This window comes from Pituophis catenifer, unplaced genomic scaffold (assembly GCF_029215685.1).
Source record: "Pituophis catenifer annectens isolate HBS135680 unplaced genomic scaffold, rPitCat1.0.hap2 SCAF_5, whole genome shotgun sequence".
In the NCBI taxonomy this organism is placed as follows: Eukaryota; Metazoa; Chordata; class Lepidosauria; order Squamata; family Colubridae; genus Pituophis; species Pituophis catenifer.
In genome coordinates this window covers 2,772,251-2,796,644 of record NW_027256885.1, presented here as the reverse complement: position 1 = coordinate 2,796,644, position 24,394 = coordinate 2,772,251, and the positions used below count along the sequence as shown (strand labels likewise).

Sequence of the window (24,394 nt, the reverse complement as noted above, 5' to 3'; positions counted from 1 at the left end):
AAGATCTCTTGAAGACCCGTCGATATCTCTGCAGTCCAGGGGTCCTAAGTGACCTAAGTCATCCTGAAGGGATGATAAACAAGGGGAGCACGGACTGGTCAGCATAGGGGGATCGCAAACTCCCTGGCTGAACCAGAAGAAGCTCCTCAAACCAGACTGCTGAGAAAGCGAACTTAGAAGTCGCTAGGAAGCTGTGGCGGCAGTAATGAAAGAGGATGACAGGAAAGCAACGTGAGACATCGAGGTGAGAGAGACTCTGATTTTTACAAGACTTTTCCCTTTGAATCCAACTGGAAATTAAATAAGAATAGATGGGCTGAGAGTGAGGAGTGAGAGCGAGTGTGTATCCACTCTCACATCCAGTAATCTGGCGGCGGAGAAGAGACAAAGGCCTCTTTTTTCCTTATATTTTTCTTTGTGTTGAGAAAAGTAATTTCTTAAAAATAAGAAATTGGGACTAAATGAATTAATGATTGAATCCCATTTCTATTGAAAAGTTGGAATGATGATAACTGAGAAAACGAAACTTTGATTGTTTTAAAAAAAGCCTATTGTGTTCTTAAAAGATAAAACGAAACTGAAGATTACTTTAAAAAGTTTGCTGTGTTCTTGAAAGCTAGTCTGCAGTGCCATCTAGTGGCAGAAGGGAAAAGATTTTGACTTGGAAGAAACTCTGACTATAGTTGACCTTGGCATTTCGGTAGACTGATAAAGAAAACAGATGTACAAGAGAGAAGACTGGATTTTGAACTTTCCTTTTCGCTTTTAACCTTTTATTATTATTACTCACTGACTGATTGCTTTGAAGTTCCGTGTTTTGATTTTTGCTGGTGGATGAAAGGCACTCTATTTCGTGTTTTGTGTTTTTTATTTTTACTTTTTTTTCTTTTAGGGACCTTTTTTTTCCTATGCTTTTTTTTTTTTAAAAAAAAATACATTGACATGAAATGGGATTAAGACTGGAAGAGTCAGAAGAAAATTTTTCCTTTTTGGTTGTTTGTATTTGTATTTGTATTTTTTACTTTTGGCAGTTGAATTTTTTTTCTCTTTCTCTCTTTTTTTTCTCTCTGTTGGGGTATTTGGAAATTTGATTTTTGAGGGAGGTGGTTGATTGGAATTTTTGTTTTTTAATTTTTGTATTTTATCTTTCATTTTTATTATTCTTTTTTCCCCCTAATCCAACCATTGGGGAGGATTAGGCACCTGGATTATAAATATGAAGAAATTTACATCACATCCACACCCAACAGCAAATCCCTCGTCGACAGAAACACAGAAAACTTCGGAGATGATGGAATTAAGAAATTTTATACAATCGCTTCATGATGACTTAAAACAGGAAATAAAAGAAATGAAAGCCATGATTGGGAAAAATGAAGAGAGAATCCAGAAAGTAGAAGAAAAAGCAGAAATGACAAAAAAGAAAGTTGAGAAATTAGAAGAAAAATTGGCACCAACTGAAAAGTCAATTATCCTGTTGGAGATGGAGCGTTCTGAGCTTTACTTAAGATTCCAAAATATAGAGGAAGAAAAAGGAGAAAATTTACCTGAGATGATTGCTGAGATATTATCAGAAATTTTGGAACAATCCAAGGAAAAGATCTTAAACATGATTGACGATGCCTTCAGAGTATACACAAGATATGCAGTGAGGAATAAACTACATGTAAGATTTACGAAGAAGGCAGTGAAAACAGAGTTATTACAAGCAGCAAGAAATACAGCACTGAAACACAAAGATAAAGAAATTGTGGTATTAAGACAAATACCCAGAAGAGTTAGAGAATTGAGGAGAGAATATCAGTTTCTAACAAAGTTCCTAATATTCAAAGGAGTGAATTTTAGATGGTTAACACCAGAAGAAATTTTGGTGACATGGCAAGAACAAAGACAAAGACTTGACTCCATTGAAAAAGCAAAACTATTTTATCAACAATTTTGTGGACCACTAGAAGACGACTTGGGAGCAATAGGAGAGACAAAGCAAAAAGATGAAGAGAAAGATAAAGATGAAAAAGCAAAGGAAGAAAGAGCCCTAAAAGAAGGAGCGAGATCTAAATATCCAATGGAACAAAGAGAGACAAGGGTGATGAAGTCAAAATTTAGTAACAAGTAAAACATGGTAGAAGAAATTAAAGCAATATCTTTAAATGTAAACAGACTGAATGTGGCGATAAAAAGAAACAGAACTTTATCTAAATTAAATAGCTTGAAGATGGACATTATATGCCTACAAGAAGTACATATTAGAAAACAACATTTAAAATTATTACAATATCCAAAGTTAGGAGTTCTATTTACATCATTGATACAAGAAAGCCAAAGAGAAGTGGTGTTGTATATTAAAGAAAAATTAGAACCTAAATTACTTTTTGAGGATGAAGAGGGCAGGATTCTGATGGTGGAAATAAAAATGAACTTTAAACATACTTTTGATAGCAATATATGCACCAAATGAAAAACAAGAAGAATTTTATCAGAGATTACACAGAAACATTTTAGAATTGGATTATGAATATGTATGTATAATGGATGATTTTAATGCTTCCAAAAAGAGATTAAAGGGAAAAAAAGAGCCAGCTCAATAAAGTTAATAAAAAGGTTTGTGACAACACTTTTTTTGTGGAAGAAGTACTCCAAGACATACAGTACTGTGTTGGTGCTTAATCTGACCCTCCCTGCTTCACCAAATTCTAGGAATTATGGTTCATAGAGCCAGCAAACATTCAGAAGCACAATTCAGTAATTATTGTTCTGAAGGATCATGGAATCCAACTCCTAATCCCCATTTGCTATCCCAATCTACAATCTCTATTCGAACCTTCCTTGGCCAGATCATCCAGTTCTTTGCTGTGATCCACATTTCCTTCCAGCTTTTCTTCAGCATCTATCGTTTCCTCTTCATCTTCGGCTGGGAGAGAAAAGATTTCCTATATTACTGGATTGCAATCCTAACCTCATCCCGATTCTCATTACATTCAGTCAACCCATGACCCCAAATAGCATGCTTACCTTCTTCTTCATTGGCCGTAAACTCCTCATCTTCTTCATCAGGTTTCCAAGGTTTCTTATTCCTCTGAGTGACAGCTTTGAGTTTCTCCTGCTGAGTAGAAGGAGGGAAAAGGCTTCAAGAGGCAGAAAGCTCTCTGTTGCACATGGGCATATGACAGTAGATCAGAACATTGAAATTTAAAAAGAGATCTCGTTTTTTAAAAAACTTCTATTTTAAGCCGCATATGTAATTGATGCTTCTTGGCAAACAGCAATTGTGGGTACCAGTGAAATAGCAATAGCACTTAGACTTATATACCGCTTCACAGCCCTAAGGGGTTTACAGAGTCAGCATACTGCCCCCAACAATCTGGGTCCTTATTTCACCAACCTTGGAAGGATGGAAGGCTGAGTCAGCCTTGAACCTGTGAGAATCAAACTGCTGGCAGTCGGCAGAATTAGCCTGCACTACTGCATTCTAACCACTGTGCCACCACAGCACAGTATAACTTTTAAAAATGAGCGATTGGATTCTTTTAATCCCAGCCTATAAATACATAGCACCCTACTTTCCCAGCTCAAGATTTGACTTGAAGGATACCTTTAGTGTCTCAGAGGTCTGACTTTCCTCGTGCTCAGCTTCCTCTTCACTCTCACCCTCTTCATCATCATTGTCAGAGCTGGAGGCACAAGGACATACACTGAAGGAATTTTCTAAGATTTGGGGTGGCAATGTCTGGAGAAGCTCCTCTAAGGGCAGCTCACTTTCCTGCTTTAGCAGCTCAATCTCCCGCAGCTGTGTTTCTGAATCATTCCCTTCCTGTTGTTCCTCAACTTCAATTGTCTCCTCGTCATCTGACTCTTCATGGGGTTGAAAATCCCTGTCTGCCAGAGAAAAAGGATCAGCTGCAACGCCTTTCAAATCACAAAACCAACGCTAGATTTGGGGGTCGGGAATGGACATTGAAATCCCACACCCCATCCCTGGGAAGTGAATACCATTTCTAACAAAGCAAATGTCTTTAAGTGGCAAGGTGTGGCTTGAGACAGAAGCCATACTAAGTGGGTCAGGAATTGGCAAGTTCAAAGAACAGAGTTGAGGAAACTAACCTTCATCTTCCATGAGCTGAGCAGGGGGAGGTGGACTAGAAGCAGTAGAGCCAGCATGGGAGCCACTGGTCTTGCTGGGAACTGGAAGAGTCTCATTGAGGCTTTGGGTTAGCAAGTCGGAATATTTCTCTGTCTGGCCCACTATAAAATCCAGCTGCAGATCCAGTGCTTTTTTCCGTTTTTCCTCCAGACGTGACTGCTGCTTGAATTGCACAACCTGAAATTTGTTTATTTATTTATTTAAGTTTATATGCTTCCCATCTCATGGTTTGAAACGACTGAGTGGCTTGAGTTAAGAAATACCAAACTGCATCTTCAGCAGAATATTATTAGGCATAATTGCAGCCATCTTTTCCTCTGCAACCATGAGAATAGAAAAACAGGCTTGATTTCTTCTCACAGTTCAAAAGCAATTTTGCTAATAAGAAGAGATAGTCATTTGTCTGGAATGTTATAGGGTCCTGCTTGAGCAGGGGGTTGGACTAGAAGACCTCCAAGGTCCTTTCCAATTCTGTTATTCTGTTCATCAGATTTAAAAAAAAAAAAAACGAATCCAATTACCTTAGGACAATATCTCCAGTGCAAATTTTAAGAGTAGGCCAGTGTGGTTTTGAACTTGGACTGAGACTATAAACCTATCTGAAAATGGGAACTTACTGAGTGGCTATCCCCCAATTCAGCCCGTCTCATGGAATTGGTCAGGGGATAAAAATGAGGAGAAATCCCTACATGCACTGCCTTGAGTTTTTGGAGGGATGGTGGGATATAGCTATAATAATAGGCAAAAGTAACACTATGGTGTAAAGGACCAGATATTTCATGCATACATTTTTAACATTTTTGATTAGACACATAAAATAAGAATAAATTCAATATGACATGGAAAATGGGTTGGCATGTACTTGCCTATATATTTAGGCCAGGGGTGTCAAACTCAAGGCCCGTAGGCTGCATCTGGCCCATGGGGTGCTTAGATCTGGCCCGTGGGGCCACCCTGGAAACAGTAAAGGACCATCCCGCAGTGACTTTGCCAGCAAAAACAGAGCTCCCGGGGGGGGGGGGGGCGCATGCGGCCCTCCCGGGCTCAGTTTTCACTGGCAGAGGGCTAACAAAACAAACTAAAAACAAAACAAAAGAAGAAATGTTTCCCCTTTTGCATTTGAGCATGCAAGAAAGGACAGGAAAGTAGAAAGGGAAAGAGGAAAGACAAAGCAAAAGATGGGAAGATAGCAAGGGAGGGAGGGAGGGAGGGAGAAGTCCTGCCTTATTTATTTATTTATTTATTTATTATTTTATTTATATGCCGCCCTATCTCCATAGGACTCAGGGCGGCTCACAACAATAAAATATCCAATAAAACATATTAAAATACATGTTAACCCCCCCAGTCCAGGTTGAACCACCATGTCTTTAAATCGCGGCGGAAGGTGCAGAGGTCAGGGGCCAACCGGAGCCCCAGAGGACGTTGGTTCCAGAGGGTGGGAGCACCCACAGAGAAAGCTCTACCTCTAGGGGTCGCCAGTCGACACTGTCTAGCCGACGGCACCCTAAGTAGGCCCTCCCTGTGAGAACGCACCGGGCGATGGGGAGCTGTTGCTGGTTGCAGATGGTCCGACAAATATCCTGGGCCTAAGCCATTAAGGGCTTTATAGGTCATCACCAGTACCTTAAATCTCACCCGGAGGGCAACCGGCAACCAATGCAAGTCACGCAGGAGAGGTGTAACATGGGCGTATCAGGAACCACCCATCACGACCCGCGCGGCTGCATTCTGTACCAGCTGGAGTCTCCAGATGGTCCTCAAGGGCAGCCCTAGGTAGAGAGTGTTACAGTAGTCAATACGGGAGGTGACTAGCGCATGAGTAACTGTGCGTAGGGCATCCCGGTCCAAATAAGGGTGCAACTGGCGCACCAGGCGAACCTGGGCAAACGCCCCCCTGGTCACAGCCGTTATATGATCTTCTAAACTCAACCGTGAATCCAGGAGGACACCCAAGTTGCGTGCCCTGTCTACCGGGGGTAACACCTCACCCCCTATAGACAAAGATGGAACCTCGAGATCGGACCGGGATGCCGGTACCCACAGCCACTCGGTCTTGGCAGGGTTGAGCCGAAGCCTGTTCCTCCCCATCCAGACCCGTACCGCCTCCAGGCAACGGGACATCACGTCGAGAGCATCACTGGGTTGGTTCGGGGTGGATATAAAAAGCTGGGTATCATCAGCGTACTGATGATACCTCACCCCGAAGCCACGGATGATCTCACCTATGCTGTCTCCGTGCTGTAGTGGGGCCTGAAACCCGATTGGTACGGATTGAGGTATTTCGCTTCATCCAGGGCCACCGGGAACTGACGCGCCACCACGCTCTCAACAACCTTCGCAAGAAAGCGAAGGTTGGAGACCGGACGGAAGTTATTCAAGACAGCTGGATCCAAGGCAGGTTTCTTGAGGAGGGGCCTAACCACCGCCTCCTTCAAGGCGGCAGGAAAGTTTCCCTCACCCAATGAAGCAGTTATCACTGCCTGGATCCAGTCACATGACACCTCCTGAGCCGAATAAACCAGCCAGGAGGGGCACGGGTCCAATATACACGTGGTCGCACTCAGTTTACCCATGATCCTGTCCACTTCCTCCGGGGTGACAGGATTGAACTCCTCCCAAATGACAAGACCCGCCGCCTCCCCACCGTCTGACCCTGTCCAGTCGGGGTCCAAGCCATCCCGAATCTGAGCGATCTTGTCCAGCAGATGCTGACTAAACTCCTCGGCTCGTCCCTGCAGAGGGTCTTCCCCCTCCCTCTGATTCAAGAGGGAGCGGGACACCCTAAACAGGGCAGCCGGGTGATTATCTGCGGACTCGATGAGGGCGGAGAAGTAACGATGCTTCGCCGCTGCCATCTCCACTAGGTAAGATCGTGTAAACGACCTTAACCGGACATGGTCAGATTCGGAACAGCTGGCTCTCCAACAGCTCTCTAGGCCTCTCCTACGGCTTCATCTCCCGGAGCTCCCCCGTAAACCACGGAGCCAACCGGGATCTGTGCCAAGTCAGAGGCCGCAAAGGCACGACCCGGTCGAGAGCCCCGGCAGCCGCCTTATCCCAGGCATCCACCGGGTCGCAGCCGGGGCGTGGGAGAGAGAGAGGTATCGTCCCCAGTTCCACCTGGAACCTCTCTGGGTCCATCAGGCGCCAGGGGCGGAACCAGGTGGTCGGTCCCGCATCCCAGTGAGGAGGGGTGGCATACTGGAAGCCTAGCCGAAGGAGATAGTGATCGGTCCATGACGGGGGTAAATAGTAGGTTCTCCCCCACCGAACTCAACCCGCCACTGTTCCGAGATAAAAACAAGATTGGGTGTGTGACCCCCCTCATGGGTCGGGCCTTGAATAATCTGAGTCAGGTCCATGGCTGCCATGGAAGCCATGAACTCCCGGAAAAATATTGGAGTGCGCCGAAATGAACAAACTGACTTCAGAAATTAATGACAGAGAAGATTCGGAATTTTATAGCGTGTGGGACATGTGGTACGAATGGATGGGGAAAAGAAATAAAGAAGGAAATAGAGATTAAATATTAATTAATTAACAAAATCCATATGAACAGTATTACATTTAGTCTTAGAGATTTGAGCACTATTATCTTTAAGTGTTTTGAAATTAAATCTAGCTTTAAGAAACAATATCAAATAAAAGACAAGTAATAATGCATGTAGATGTATATATGTATATAATTGCACCAATGAACCGAAAATGTATTGAATGTATCACTATGTTATAATAAAAATCAAATTAAAAAAAAAAAAAGGAAGCCATGAACTCCCAAGCCACCCCCGACACCCCGCCCAGGGTAGGCAGGTTGAAGTCCCCAAGCCTTAGCACTTGGCCACCACAGGTGCCCCCAACACGAGTGACGTCAAGCTGGCCATGTCCACCCTTGCCACGCCCCCACACAGTCAAACAACCCTGATGTGGCCCTCAATGAAATAGAGTTTGACACCCCTGATTTAGGCTATCAAGATGTACACACACTTTTCCTGACTCTGTACAAGGGTTTCACACACCTTCTCAACGTTGCTCCAGAACTGCTTGACCTCTTTGGCAATGGAAGAAGCAATACGGCGCAACTTGGCTTGCTCCTCGCGTTTGGCTCGTTCTTCTTTCTGCTTCTGTTCCTCGTGGTGCCTGATCACCATGCGCACAACCTGTATGCCACAGAGGAGAAAGACAGCAGGTCCAAGTGACCAAAATCCATCACATGTGGCCATGTTTTCCACCTTATCCTGGACCATATTTTAGGAAACATTAGTTCGCTGGAGGTTTTCTGGAGGGAAATCTTATAGCCATACTGTGCACTAGCCAGTTGAAATAGCACCAATTACATCACTTAGCTGCTAGGTTATACAAAACGCCAGAAATCCCGTAAGAGCCATGAAACAGTTAAGAAGCATTCCATTACATGGTACTTGTTTCTAAAAAGTATAAAGATAGGAATGGATGGATGGATGGAAACCAGCTGAAAAAATCTGGAGAAGGGACAGTTTAAAGATGCCAGAACCCACCTTCCTGGCAACACCCCTCTTCCAGCGACGTTCTTGAGCGAAGTCAGCAGAGAGCCACTGCATTTCCTCACAAAGATAATCCCAGTGCACTTTGGGCCGAATTGGCTCAGGCACCTTTGAAAGCCTTTTCAAAGACCAGAATCCTTCCTTCTTCATTTCTGCAATGCGATTCTCAATTTCTGCTTCCTAAAACAGAGTAACCAAGTCAGGTAGTTCATTCACATGCTTCCTGAAAGGCTCAGGGCTACCCTACTATCTTCAGGGTTACCCTACTATCTTAGATTGCAGATGCTTATGCCCAACAGAAAGATGGCTAAAATAGTCCAATGGTTTGGACAAGAGCTTACATGCTTTGCCTGCTCAGCAATCTCTGCTTGTGTCTTGTCCCACATGCTCGCAGGATCAGGGGAGATGTATATCCCAGATGATACCAGGGCTCTGTTCTGCGACTTGGGACCATCAAAACTTAGGTAACTGTCCAAAGAAGAGTCGTGGGTGAGATGTGATGGTGAGATGCTCCCACTTGAGGCAGGAGAGCCTGAAGAGGCTGGTGACACTGGATTGCTGCCTGTCATTTTGTCTGATGTAGTCTGAAGCACGCAATGTAATATGAAAAGCATGGAAGGAGAAATCAACAGCAAGGATTATCACAGTGCCCTCAATCATTAAAATATAGTAACTCCAGAAATAAGTCTAGGTGAGGTCTCAGAGAAGAACTTCCTTTGGTTTGCCAAAAAGCTGCTCCCTACAATGCGACTCACATTATCTTAATATATCACTGAAAATCCACAGACAGACTTGGCTAATCCAGAGGGATTTGCACATGGGTGCTTCTCACCTCCAACTCTACCTGTGCGTGCAGCATGTGGTGTTGTCGGGGAAGACTGCTCTGCATTTTAATTCGCTCTTGCTCTTTGCCTCTTGTCCCAATAGTTTCAGTTGAGGTTGTAGTGCTGGCGTCCAGTTCCAGTGCATGCTGCAAACCGGCCTCATTCTGGTCAGTCAGCCACTGGGACAAGCCGTCCAGCTCCTGGGTTCCTGGGCAGCCCAGCCTGCGCTCGGGTCTGCCTGACTCAGAATTAGCTGAAGAAATTCATGAACAGAAATCAGCATTTAACGATTGCAGCCAAACTGAAAATCTTTCAAAACTGATGCACATATCAAAGAGCTTTTTTTTTAATAAAAAAAAAAAAAAGTACAATTAACCAGTTAAGACAAAACAATTTGACTTCTGCCAATAGCATTTAATGTAATTGGAAAAAAGTGTAGGAAAAGGTCTTGAAAAGTGAATGCACTCTCTGTAAGGCCAACTTAATTCTTTGGGGATTATTTTAAAATTTGAGAAAGTTTCTCTCCCAAAATACATTGTTACTTCTCTTTCAGTTTTTATAGATGCACCTTTAAATCATCTGTATTTGTTTCTTTAATTTAGCTGCTTGCATAGCTCTCTGAACATATGAGTGCTTTAAAAATCAATGTTTATTATTACTGTGCTGTTCCATAGCTCTGAAAATTGTAATAACAATTTTGTTCATAGCTCACCGCTTTCTCATCTCTGTACCTTTGCAAAAAATAGCTGAATATATGTAGTCCTTGACTTATGACCAAAACTGGGACCAGAACTCCTGTTGCTAAGCAATATAGCCACGATGGCAAACCTATGGCACGCATGCCAGAGGTGACACGCAGAGCCCTCTCTGTGGGCACGCATGGCGTCGCCAGCTGCTCTTCTGGTTTCCGGCGCATGCATGCCGGAGCACCGGAAACCCGACGACCAGCTGGCCAGTGCACATGTGCACGCCGGCCATCTGGTCTTCAGGTTTCCGGCGCGCATGAAGACCAGCTGGCTGGCGCGCATGCGTGCGCCGGAAACCCAAAGACCAGCCAGCCAGCGTGTGCATGCGCACTGGCCGGCTGGTCTTCGGGTTTCCAGCACTCTGGCATGCGCATGTGCACACATTCCAGTTTGGGCACTCGGTGCCAAAAAGTTTCGCCATCACTGCGATATAGTCATTAAGTGAACTCCACCTGATTTTACAAGGTTTTTTTGCCACAGTTGTTAAGCAAATCATGCAGTTGTTAAGCAAATCCGGCTTTCCTCATTGACTTTGCCTATTGGAAGCCCCCTGGGAAGATGGTTGTAAATGACAATCATATGACCTGGTTGTAAGTATGAGGACCGGTCATAGTCACTTTTTTCACCACTGCCATAACTTCGAATAGTTGTTAAATGGTCATCAGTTGAGAACTACATCAGTGATGGCTAACCTTTTTGTCATTGTGTGCCAAAAGCAAGCACACGTGCGACAGCTCGAACACGTGCGTGCTGACACCCATAATGCAATGTGCACTAGATGCTCCCCCGTGCCCCCCACCCCACATGCATGTCCGTGTGGCCTCCCCATGCCCCGTTTTGGGCCTAGTAGGCCTCCCTGCAGCCTCCTGGGACCAAAAACGGGCTGGGGGGACCGCACCCCCCCCACTCCCCCCACCCCATGCAAGCGTGCATGACCCCCCACGCATATGCATGTGTCTCCTGCATGGTCCCCCCCGCGCACGCATGGCAGAGACCCAAAAATCAGCTGGCTGGCGGGAGGCGCGCGCGTATGTGTGGTGCAGCTGAGCTGGGCGACAGCTCGCGTGCCCAGAGGGCTCTGTGTGCCACCTGTGGCATGCGTGCCATAGGTTGTCCATCACAGACCTATATGTTATGATTTAAAACGTAACCGCAATGTAACGAAACACAAAAAGAGAATTTTGATACCACACCATCTTTTTCCAACAGAAATTTCCCAAGAAAATGTGTTTTCCCATTATGAGGAAATGTGCAGCTTCAAACTTGAGAGTGTTCGCAATACATCAATGTGTGCGTTAGTTAAGATTTATCAAATACATTTCCTGCCTTTTGACTGCAATAGTTCCTAGTATACTCTCCTGCATATCACAGCAAGCAAAATCTAATATACATAGCCCTCAATTTACGACTGTAATGGAACTCCAAATTTCTGTTGTATGTCATGATGGTTGTGAGGCACCCATATGAGCAACTTGATTTCATAACATTTTTTGCAAGGTTTATTAAACAAACTCAGTGGTCGTAAAGCAATCCCATTGTCTGCAAAGGGCATTTTGTCAGAAATTAGAAGTAAATACTGCTTTCCCGCAAAAATGTTGGAACTTTGTTTATCCACACAGGGTGGATAAAAGTTGATGATTTTTTTTTAAATAAAAAAGAGGATTTTTAAATTTTAAATTGGATTTTTTTTTAATCAAATTTATTTTAATAAAATGCTTTTGGAGTAAAAATCTATCTAAAGATAATTTTCTATTTAAGATACATTAATAATTTAGTTTATTCAGCATGAAATGGAGCTTAGTTATGTAGCATGAGGCTGTGTATTCTGCAATATTGAGACTGTCGGGTGAGTCAATAGTGGGTCAGAGGAGCTGCTGTGGGACAGAGATGACAGTTGCTCTTTAAAAATTATGATTTAAATCGAGTTGATTTAAATCAATCCTTTTTACTAGTGATTTAAATTGTGATTTAATCCACCCTGCAGTCACATAACTGCGGGACATTGCAAACGGTTGTAAATGTGGGCCGGTTACCAGGCAGGCACCCAAAATGAAATCATGTGACAATAGGAAGAGGGAGGGTGGCCATCAGAAATTTGAATCTGAGTCGTACTTTTTTGGGGGGGATCTGTCATAACTTTGAATGGTCACTAAGTGATCAGTTGTAAGTTGAGGACTTATCCTGTATGAGATACAGAAACAAACTGCATCTAACTTTATTTTTAGGAAGATATGGTAATCAAGTACTTCCTTAGCATGCTTATACAAATGCTCTGTTTCCATGTTCACTATTTTTTAAAAATTTCAGCTGTACCTGTTTGAGCTGAGAATTCCACTTGCTTTTCAGACTGTACTTCCAGGGTTTCGCTTTCCAGAGAAAGACTACTCCTGAAAAGAAAAGGTCAATCCAGGGCAGAGAATGCCATGTTTTACAAACATTTATTCTTTTTGCTTGAGCCTTGCTCTATTTTTTTTTTAATTCTCTTCGAAGCACTAGCAAAAGGCTGTTTCTCCATAATTGTAATGCAGACAGCACAGGAATAGCTTGACTACAGGTCATGATGGAGACATTTAATGTAAACACCAGCTACCAAATCCAAGCCTATGAGAAAAGGCAAGAACCTGTTTGAGATGCTACTAAATGTTCCAGAGACAATTTTTCTTCCTTTCTGAAAGATTTTAGTTACCTTTCACTCACAGCCACAAATCCCAGATGATCCAAATCACCAATTTTCTCAAGGTCAATTTTTATCCTTGTTTCATTTCATTCCCTTTGTTCCTGAAGTGTCAATACACTGTTACTTATATCGTCTTGGCCTTTCATCTTTCTCTATTCCTTTGACAAATATATACTGGTAAATCCTCTCAACCTGAAACTTTGCTCTTAAACTGCACTATTCTCTATACATTCTCTGCTTTTCCACTAATTCTTAAAACAATCCAATATCCCTAAACTCATTGCATAATTTCTTTCACCAGTTACCTTGAAAATTTCTCACCTTTCTTTGACCTTGCTAACTCCATATCCTCCTTCAGTACCTCAGCCAGACTTTGTCCACCCAGTTCCAAACCTGGTACTCTCTCATTTGTTACCTGCTGTGCCATTGTTAACACTCTTCTTTCAACATGTCCCAAAATGGAACTCACCTTATGGGAGCTACTTGCAGGTCCATATGAATCCTCAGCTAACTTCCTCCCCTTTATGTGCAAACCAATTGGGCCTTCGCCCCACAGTGAGTCTCATTGCATTGTATCTCCTGATTGCTAGTCCCATCACCCCATCCCTCCAATCTTTTAGTTCTTTTTTCCTTGTAAACAAACCAGGACTTTGCCTTTCAGTCATCAGGCTAGGACTTCCTTCCTCATGAACCTTCTGATCTGCAACACCAAGTCGAGAACCTGGTGGTCTTGGCCTCAATATCTCATGGTGGTGCAGTGGAAGTAGTATTTAGCTGCCAGCTGCCTGCAATTACTGCAAGTTCAATTCTCACCAGGCACAAGGTTGACTCAGCCTTCCATCCTTCCGAGGTAGGTAAAATGAGGACTCGGTTTGTGGGGGCAATAAGCTGACTTTGTATAAAATAGAACACCACGGGGGGGGGGGGCAAAAAGCCCTACTAAGCAGGTATATACAAAAGGGCGGCATATAAATCAAACTAATAAATAAATAAATTTAACAAATGCACATTGGCAGACTTGCTTGCAAGGTCAAGTATCCTTCTTCTCATTCGAAAATTTAATGGGTCAAGACTCTGTGCTGCTGGTTTTGTTGCACTCTCACCCATCACCATCAAGTTAATTCTTTCTTTTATTCCTGCGGGAAGTGACCTTGAAATACACCCATGTCCTGGCCCTATGCCTGTAGTCCACCCAGAACTTTCTTGTGCTGTATAATCTCGTGTCAACGGTCTACCAAGCCATGCTGTTGGCAGTTCCTCTAGATGATGCCTTGCTACTTCATTGGCATTAATTTCTTGTATCTCTTTCTTCCTCACTTCCTGTTCCTGCCTGGGTACCTCTACCTGTTTTATTGCAGGCTTTTTCCCAATCTCCTCTAACTCAGGCAGCTGAATTTTCACCATCCTCTTCTCTGCCTCTGACAAGCAAGACATTATTTCCCGCCCAATTCGGTAACCCATGAAGACCATTGCTTCATTTGACCTCATGCTTACTCCGAAATGCCCCCGTTCAGCTAATCGCATCTTTGTTCTAATGTCCTCGTGTCCAACTGCATATGATCTTATTTTGTTAGTTTCTTTCCTTCAGGCTTCCTCAAACCAGTTACAATTAATCCTGGAGCTACATGTGCCAACACTCTTATAGCCTCCTGCTAACCTAAACGGTCCTATGTGGTGTTACTTGAATTGGTCCTTGTCTTATTAGCCCTGCCACGCCTAGAATTATTTTACCTTTCACTTTGTGACTTTGTTCTTCACTACCCAATTTACCTAATTCTTCAGTGAGCTTTATGCTAGTTTCTAATAATTCTACTTGACCTAAGCCCAAATCTCTCCTTTCCTGGCCAATTCTCACCAATTCTGCAATAGGTTCTCGGCTTAGTTTATCCTCTTGCTTATATGATCTGGATGTCCCTTCTCTGGAGCCCACCCCTGCTATCTCTTGAGTTGGTCTTTCCAATTCTGGACTCCAGACTAAAACCTTTTCCTGAGATGGTAATTTTTCCCCCACAGCATCTATGACAGCAATCTCTGCCTTTTCCTGAGATGGCCTCAGGCTTTTCATTATTTCATTCTGATTAATTGCTAATGCCATCTCTAATTCTCCAGTTTCCACTTTATCAATCATGCCAGCTGTTCGCCTTCCCTCTCTTCTACTTGTTCTTCTGGCCTTTGTTCTGGTTGTTTCAAATCTTCAACTTTCTCTTCAATCAAGAGCCTTGATAGTACAGTGGTCTAAGCACCCTATTAACACAGCTGCCTGCAATTTACTGCTGGTTCGAATATCTCCAAGGCTCAAGGTTGACTCAGCCTTCCATCCTTTCTAAGGTAGGTGAAATGAGGACCCAGTTTGTGGGGGCAATAAGCTGACTTTGTATAAATATACAAAAGTATGAAGGCTATTGCTTAACACATTGTAAGCCGCCCTGAGTCTCCAGAGAAGGGCGGCATATAAATCAAATTTTAAAAAAAAATCATCTCTGATTCAGTCTTTTCTTTACTTCTCTTATCCTGAATTTGCATGGGTATTTCTTCCATTACTATCAAGAGGCATTTCTTCTTGTATTCTACTTATACTCTCTGGTGCTTCTGTTGCTTCTCCTACATCTTTCTCTGCAATCAACTCTACAGTCTCTCCCTTTGATTCTACATTTAGTGCCATGTCCTCTCCCATCTGTATTTCATTAATGTCAACCAAATTTTCAACCTTAACTTCAACTACTGCTAATGATACATCTTCTGCTCTCACCTTCTCAACAGCCCCCTTCTCTGCTTCCATGGCAGCTAAATCTTTTGCCCATTACTACTTCCCTTATCTCCAGCAAATCCTCAATTTTATCTTCAACTGGTATCATCACAACTTCTTCAGTCACTTTCCCAATTCTCGCCTCAAAAGAATCACTTGATTCTTGCAAATATTTCGCTTTGGCATCAACCACTGTTAATGTCACTACATTTGCTGTCAGGGTTCCGACGGATACCCTAATTAATTCATGAGCCTTGAGCCAAGTTTCAAAAGAAATCCAGTTATTTATTAGGAGCAACATGTCGGCACGTACCCAAGTGGAGCCAGCTGTTCTCCCACTGGTTGCCCACTTTCTTCCTGACTTCCCTCAACTAACTTCTCAGTCTTTGTTTGATGCAGTGTTGTTGCTGCATCTTTCTTTTCAGTTCCAATCTCTGCCTCCACCTGACCAGCCTCTGCCTCTGGTGCTTTCCTAGCCTCTTCAACCTGTACTTAATTTGCTTCTAACAGCCTGGCTTCCTCCTCAGCCATTGTTGCATCTTTTTCCAGTCATTTCTCCAGGTTCCCTGAGATTTTCTAATGCCTCCTCAGGTTTTTCCTGGGTTTCTACTGATGTCTCTGTTTCACATGCAATTAAACTCTGCTCTACTCCAGCTATTTCCTCATCCTCAGCATTGGTGTACACCAGGGGTGTCAAACTTGATTTCGTTGAGGGTTGCATCAGGCTTATGGTTGACCTTGGGGTGGAGGTATAGGGGTGGCCAGGGTGGGTGTGACCAGCTCATCATCACTCATGGCTGGGTGTGCCTGTGGTGGCCCTGGTGGGATCTATTGTCTACAGCAAAGGAAGGCGAGACCAGGGCGAGCGCCAAACCCTTGTCCACCAGAGCAGTGGTCACCAACTGGTGGTCCGTGAGAATATTTTGGTGGTCCGCAGAAAAATTGTTTGCATTTTTTATATTGCACTAAATCAGGTGTCCTCAAACTACGCCTCCTCGGCTGGATACATGCAATGAACATTTGTGTTGCTGCAGAGAGTCTCCCCCTTCAGGGTCTTCTTGTGTGGGTTGGAGGGGGGAAGAAATTCCGACTTGGGGTCTGCTTCAGCCTCCTGGTGCAGAGCTTTGGGCGAAGGCTGGAGGGAAGTGCTGCTGGTGGCGAAGAGCCGGAGGGCCTTGTTCCAGTGGAACTGCATGATGGCCTGGAACTGACTGACCATCTCAGCCCGCTGAGCCTCCAAGTGCCGGTACCTGGCCTTGCACTCCCGCAGGTCTTCCCTCTGCTTGGAAAGCCTATGCTCATAGTCCTGAGCGAGGTGCTTCTGCTGAGCCTCCTTCTCGGTCAGATCCAATTTGAACTGAGCTGTTTTGCCAACTCTTTCTCGTGGTGGCTGCTTAGCTCCAACAACTGCTTCCTGTTGGGGCCCTAGGGAGCCTGGGTGGTGAGGCAAGTAGAGGCCGTTGAGGCACCCCACAACATGAGTGACATCAAGTTGACCACGCCCACCCAGTCACATGACCACCTAGCCACACCTACCTATCTGGTCATTAGGCATATCATATTAGTGGTCCACGGGATTTTAAATTATGAATTTAGTGGTCCCTGGGGTTCGAAAGGTTGGTGACCCCTGCACCAGAGGAGCCTTGCCATCCCTCTCAGGCCACACGCAGGACTCCCGGACAGCGGTGCAGGCTGCCTGGAGCCCTGGGCAGTGGAGGGCAAATGCCCAGCCCTGCCCAGCCTTCCCCAAGGGCCGCCCGGATGAGCTTACCTCCTCCTCAAGGCGGCTGCTGCTGTGCTTGCTGTCCTTGGCCAGGTTGCTCATCGTGGGTGGGTAAAGTGTGTGGGTCAGAGGGAGGCCCACTCCCTCTCCATACGAGGAGACACGGCTTTGTAACCAAAGCATCCTCAGCGATAGGATGGGAGACCACCAGGGCAGCTGATGGCCAAGTGCTAAGGCAGATCCTCCCTCCCACTCATTATAACTTCCTTCTTTTTCCTTTCCTCTTCCTTCTTTCTTCTTCCTTTCCCTCTTTCCTTCTTTGCTCTCTTCCCCTCTTTTGTCTTTCCTCTTTCCTTTTCTCCTTTCCTGTCCCTTCTTGATGCTCAAATGCAAAAGGGGAAACATTTGTTGATGCCTCCTTGCTGGAATCAAATGCCACTTTTGCTAGTAGTTTGTGGCCACTTAAAAGACAAAGAACAAACCAGGGTCAGTTTATCCCATGCTTGCATTTATTGGGGGTGTCCACAGACAACAGTACAGCAAAACTGTCAAAATGGTGGCTGTGATAGTTGATCAGAGCTCCTCTGTTTTTTATGTGCAACAGCTTTAGCGTTTAGGAACAGAGCTAAGTTAGTTGCTTTTCTATTAATACTTAATCCTTAAAAGGGCCCTCCTGTAGGGACCCTGCATTATGTAATTCAGAGGTTCACAACCTTTTTGGCACCAGGGATCGGTTTCATGGATGACAATTTTTCCATGGACCTGTGTGTGTGTGTGAGAGAGAGAGACAGAGAGAGAGGGAGGGAGAGAGAGAGAGATGGTTCAGCAGTGATTTCCTTCCAGATTAGACATGTGACTTTCTGCTTCTAAGAAAGTGGTGTGGGAAGGACAGTGCCAGGAACCACTAAAGCAGTGCCAAAAGACTTAAGCCAGCCCTTCCCCTTTAAGAAAACCAAGAAGCACCAGCTGAAAGGAAAACTCAGAGCAGCCTGGGCTGTTACATGAGGGGCAAATAACATGGATTTTGTTATTTGTTAACTAACATAGTTACCTTGTATTTTAATTTGATTTTCTCTTTTTTAAAATGATGTTCAGATTTATTAGCTTTTAACATTCCTAAACTGATAAACAAGCTGGAGACTACCTCCAGATAAGAAAAGTTGGTTAGTACAACTTGGGGTCTGGCTTATCTCTTTCGTGAACTCTAAACAATCTTTTTCCTTACAATTACACCCAGTGGTGGGCTGAAACCGGTTTAACAACCAGTTCTGTGAGCGCGCACTTTGCATGCGCACCTAACACACTTGTGCGCAGCTTTCAAAATACAGCAATTTGAAGCTCAGCTGCTTACCTGGTGGCTCAGCAGACTGATAGCATTGTGATTAACACCAGCTGTCTGCAATTACTGTAAGTTTGAATCTCACCAGGCTCAAGGTTGACTCAGCCTTCCATCCTTTCTAAGGTAGGTAAATTGAGGACCCAGTTTGTGGGGGCAATAAGCTGACTTTGTATAAATATACAAAAGTATGAAGGATATTGCTTAACGCATTGTAAGCCGCCCTGAGTCTCCGGAGAAGGGCGGCATATAAATCAAATTATAAAAAAAAAAAAAAAGCAGCCCCGGTAAGTAGAACACAGGTGCGGAAATCAGCTGAGCCAGAAAGAAGGAAATATAGGACAGGATACGGCGGGGGCAGGGTCAGCTGATCGTCGGAACTACTGGTTCTCCCGAACCAGTCCGAACCAGCAGCAGCCCACCTTCTGACATCAGACCTCATTTTAATGAACATGTGTGATATTATGGGATACAAATATGTAACATGCTTGACTACATGTAACTGATTTCCTATGCAAAGGGGAGGTTACTTTTATTCTGTCCAATCAACTTTCCTCTTGCATTTTGTTAACTATAAAAAGAAGGGAAACATAGGGCTCGAGGTTCTCTCTCCCTTTTTCATAGAGAGACCCACTTTATCAGGGTACCCTAATAAACTGCTTTTAAATGATCTTCTGACTCAGTTGTTTATTGGAAAGGTGAACTGAGGCAGAACCTAGAGCCAGATTTGGCTTTCATACAAAAATAACAAAGCTGACCACAGAAACACTTAAGTAGAGCCATTAAGATAAGGGGAATCAGGCTAAAAAATAAACTCTCCAAGCTAAACCGAAACTCCCTTTTTCCTGCCCCTGACAGGATTAAACCCCAAGGACAGAAAAAACAAAAGACCTGGGACCAAGTTTAACCCAGTAAAACAGGAAAACAAAACCCAGGGCAATCAGAAACACATCAAAACCCATCAAGCTGCAGGAGCTTCAAAGGGGAATTAAGCATAAAAGGCTCAGATTCACACTCCCAAGGTTCTTGCAAGCCAGGAATGCTGGAGCTGTGCCACTTTTTTGCTTCTTGCCTTCCTACATTAAAAGAATTCCACTTTCTGGCAGCTGGCTTCTGAATCCATTTCTTCTCAGTGTCTGTGGTGTGTCCCAGCTGGGAAAGGAACACAGGAGTTTTTCTTCCAACAGTGGGAAGTAAGGCAGGGGAGAAGAGACAATTTATTTTATTAGTTCGATTTATATGCCGCCCTTCTCCGGAGACTCAGGGCAGCTTACAATGCTTTAAGCAACTCTAACTCACTTTAAGCAACTTCTAACTCACCCTTCCAGAAAAACAAACCGAAAATCCAGAACGTTGAGGAAGTGCTGAGAAAACCATTCAAAAGAAACCAAGAGATCAAACCAACTTGGCATAGCACAATGCCGCTTTGCAAAGAAACCCAAAGCATGCAGTCACCTCAGCTTGCAAAGGCTTGGAGCAAGCAGTGAAAGCCCTTTAAGCACACACACCAAACCAAACAACGAAAAGCAAGCACGATGTTGCCAAAACACATGAGGCATCCTCGAGCATCAAAACAAAAGCAAAAAACTCCAGTTGAAGTGCAACTGAGCCGAACAGTCTTGGAAAAGGAGAGAGGGATTCCCTTGGAGACCCAGAGCTTAAGGTGAAAGGTAGCTTTTCCCTGCCCCTATTTGCACTCTGAGAAAGACACATCCCCACGCACACATACCTTGGAAGGGTCCCCCTCCAATAAGGCTTTGGGGCAGCACCTGGTTGCAAATTGGGCTGCTGCATGTTTGTCTTGCAAACTTGGAGAGGTGCGCGAAGGGAACACGAGCCCAGTTGTGGTGCTGGGAGAGGAGGAAACTGGGGAAGAAGCGAAGGAAGGAAGAAGAGGTAGCAGGACGAAGAGGAAGCCAGGAAGGATCAGGAAGAGGAGGCAGAAGCAGGCATAGCAGGAGGAGGAGGAGGGAGGACGTGGAACTCAGGTGTTGCAAGCCAATTGCAAGTGCAGCCGCTGGAGGACTTTTGCACTGGGCAAGAGGGCTTCGTATCCGCGGGCCTTACTGTTTGAGGGCAGGAACAAACCTTCAACTGAACGAAACCCTCGCATCCACGTCCAGCTTGCCAGAGCTCACTGCACCAGGGGAGGAATGAAACCCTGTTGTCCTGTGGAGCCTGTCTGGGTGCAAGTGGGGAGTTTGCATGCAAATGAGATGCTTGGAAAAGGAGTGATCTTTGAGGGCAATCCCACTGCTGTGCTTCCGCTTTCTTCAGCTTGGATGGAGCCGGGCACCCAAGCTGCTGGCAGCAGAAGCCACCTGAGCAGCCATGATTCCCCCTCCCCAGACAGCCACCCCCACCGGACCTACTCCTTGCCTGGCTGGCTGGCACAAACCCTCACCACACTTCTCCCCACCACCACCACCCTCAAGTGGCGGAGATATGAGAGGCCCTGCTGTCCCGCAGAGCCCGCCACTGCTTGAGTGGGGAGGACTGCTCAGGTGGCTCCTGTCCCCCCCCCCCCCCCCCGCTGTCAGCTTGAGAAGTTGCAAAGAACAAAGAATGAAGCAAGGCGGGGGGGGGGCATAGCAAGGCAGGGGGTGCAGAGCTGCTCCACCCGCCCTGGCTTACCTGAGGGCCCTTCAGCCAGGCCAAACCCTCACCCCTGCCACCCACATCCCTTTACTAACATTTCTAGCTCCTTTCGAGCAACTAGTCTGTGGGACTACGGTAAAAAAAAATAGTTCAGACCTTCCAACTTCTCACAGAAAAAAAAAGATCTCGCGAGGTTGGAAGGTCCGAACTATTTTTTTTTTACCATAGTCCCAGACTACTTTAGTTGCTCTGCACGTGGTGATGGAGAACTGGGCCTGTGCACACATGCCGGGATGGCATAGGCTGGGCTGAAGTGACGCGGGCTGGGCCCTTAGAGTTTCCAGGATTGCCACACGGGCCAGATTCTGCCTCATTGTGGGCCAGATCAAACCACCTCACAGGCCTTGAGTTTGACACCCCTGGTATACACCTTATTTTGCTCCATACCTAATCCTACAGATTCTTCAGTCTGTCTCTGATGGATGTTGCATCTGCTGCTACATCCTTTCCCTCTTTAGTTATCTCTAAATTACCTCTCTGACCCAATCTTGATAAATCTTTATCCTCCTTCTGAATCTCGGTGGTTTCAACAATCTCTTTTTCAGTGTCTCCCTCTGAATCCTTCTGGTCTAAAGCTAATACTTCAGCCTTCTTCAATGCCATGCCTTCCCTATCAGCTGCCTCTTTAATGCTCTTCTCATCCAAGTTGTGTGAATAATCAGCCTTTCCTTCAGTGTCTGCATGAACCTCTTTCTCTCTCTGACCCTGATTTGCCGGATCAACTTTTTCATTCATTTCTAGAATTCTCTCTTCAACAATCCCTTTCATCATGCTCCTTTCTCTTCCACTGATCTATCCCCTTTGGAGTTTTTTCTTTTGCTTCTCCTGCTAACGGACTCACAAATAAACCAGTCTCTTTCTGACCTGCTCCTCCCAATTCCTCAAGATTCCTCTTCGATTGCATTACTTTTCAGCTCCCCAACACTTGCCCCCCCCCCCCGGTTTTTACTTTCTCGGGATCTGGGTCTGCCATACCCTCAGTATAATTTCTGTCCTCGCCTGACATTACTTCTTCTTCAGACACATCAACTCTTCCTTGATTTAATTCACCCTCATCCCCCAAAATTTCCTGATCCTGCCCCTCTAACTGAACTGCCTCTGGAAATGATGTTGCTGCCCCCTCGTTCACTTCACTGTTATTTTTTCCCACCGTGGACTCTTGATTTAGCCCCTCATTTCCAGTACTATCAGCTTGATCTTCTTTATGTCCCTCCTCAGGCTCCATGTTCATACGACTCTTCCCCCTTCTCGCAAGCCTTTCCACTCGAGTGATGACATGCAGTAAATAAGAGTTTCTCCACTCCAGCCCAAGCTACCTCACACTTCAGTGTCTATAAACCCTCCCCCCCAACGCCTTGAGACCTTTGCAATCACTCTGGCCTGGAAAAAACCCTAAATCTCTCCAAACTTGCACCCCCTATCCTCTCTGACCCGATTCCCTGAACACCCAAGATTGTACTCGCGTTTTTTTAACATGGCCCGAGGACACTTTACTTTTTTTCTTTCAACCTAAATTCGCCGCCGTTCGCTCCCTCCCCCTCTCTTTAACCCTTTGTCCCCCCCATCCCCGCCCACTTCCCCCTCACCCCCTCCCGACGCCTCAAACCCTCCCACCCACGCGCCCCCGACCCTCCCGAGCCCCGTCCCCTCAAGATTCCCCACCTGCCCCTCTCCCCCACGCACAAAGGAAGCTGCGGCCGTTGGTTGGCTGGTCCGTCGGCCGGATTCGCGGCGCCCGCAAAGACGAGCTGCCGGGAAACGGGCGGGGGAAGCGAAAGAGAGAACGGCGACGGCTGAAGTAATAATAGGCCGGCAGCGGCCGTTGGCTAAAGAAGCGCGTGCGCTCTCATTGGCCTCCCGCTCCTTCCGCTAGCGTGCCCTCTAGAGGTAGGGGGGAGAAAGGGGGCACGGGGACGCTCTTATTTGTTTCCTCACTTTTCCCTCCCGACTCGACGCAGTCTCGCACCGCTCCACAGAGGTGGGTGTGAGCAAGAGGAGTACAGACCCGGCCGGTCCGCCATCTTACCTCGGTGGGAGGGGGGAGGAGAGAGGGGAGGTGCCTCCTGCCCCGCCTCCTCCTGCCGCCACCTCAGCCCCAGCGCCGCCGCCTCGGTCGGATAGAATCTGCTGCCATCTGTGGCTCCTAAGCAGCTCCCGGTCGGCTTTTTCCTGTGCGTGGCCCCCGCCGGTATTGCTCGACACGTCGCTAACCCCTTCCACTCGGCTGTGAATCCCTAACCAGGCCCCGCCGAGGTAGACCCGAGCCGCCGTGGGAAAATGGCGACCGCCACCACCAGGCGCCAGGGCCAACCCGCTCTCTCCTCCCACTGCTTGCCTCCGACCGCCGGCCTCGGCATTGAAGTGTCGCGAGAATTCGACCTACGCGAGGAGGAGACGAGCGGTACGGGGGTGGGAAAGGATTCAACCGGAAGTTGATTCCTACAGAGCGTATTGAGGACTGGCTGAGACTCCGCGAAAGGCTGCGGGGAACGTTTTCTGAAAGGCGAAACGTTCTGTAACGATCATATACCAAGAGGGGTGGATCACTCAAGAGAAAAACTCTCAGTGGCGCCTGAAGGGTGGGCAAGACGGTCCCATCCGGCCACCAGGTGTTCCGTTCCGTCCCTTAGCGAAATCTCGCTTCACCTGGCTGGCTCACCAAAAATGTTGCAGAAAAATAAAGGAGATGAATTTTGAAATCAAGAGAAACTTTATTTTGGCCAAAATAGGTTCAGACAGATTAATTAATCTGTTACATTCTGAACAAAGTTCTGATTAAGACACACATTTTTATACCCTTCAATAGTAGCAAAACAGGAAATTTGTGAAATAAACCACCTACGTGCTAGGCTCACCCCCTTCCCTTCACGCTGATCCATGTGGTTTAGTTCTGCATTTTAACATAGTACCAGGAAGTTAGCTAATTCTTGTGGTTTGACTTTTTGAACCCAGCAACTGTCTCAAGTCAAAGGGGCCCTTCAGAGATCATCCAGGCTGACCCCGTATTATTTCACTCATAT

At 45.7% G+C, this 24,394-nt stretch overlaps 1 protein-coding gene across 2 annotated transcripts in view; it reads right to left on the bottom strand.

Moving 5' to 3' along the window:
- The window catches only part of SRCAP (Snf2 related CREBBP activator protein), a 46,325-nt gene extending 22,685 nt beyond the window's left edge, over nt 1–23,640 (bottom strand). The window contains exons 1-10 of one of the 2 annotated variants that reach the window (XM_070944567.1): nt 23,401–23,640; nt 12,548–12,621; nt 9,509–9,741; nt 9,006–9,248; nt 8,659–8,844; nt 8,161–8,301; nt 4,102–4,318; nt 3,593–3,876; nt 3,013–3,103; nt 2,822–2,911 (exon numbers count right to left, since the gene is read on the bottom strand). In XM_070944567.1, coding sequence (XP_070800668.1) covers nt 2,822–2,911; nt 3,013–3,103; nt 3,593–3,876; nt 4,102–4,318; nt 8,161–8,301; nt 8,659–8,844; nt 9,006–9,248; nt 9,509–9,553 — 1,297 coding nt within the window. In that variant the 5' untranslated portion in view covers nt 9,554–9,741; nt 12,548–12,621; nt 23,401–23,640. Of the gene's footprint in view, nt 1–2,821; nt 2,912–3,012; nt 3,104–3,592; nt 3,877–4,101; nt 4,319–8,160; nt 8,302–8,658; nt 8,845–9,005; nt 9,249–9,508; nt 9,742–12,547; nt 12,622–23,400 lie in introns of those variants that run through there. The other variant, XM_070944566.1, reaches the window with a different exon arrangement.
- Nucleotides 23,641–24,394: the final 754 nt, after the last annotated feature.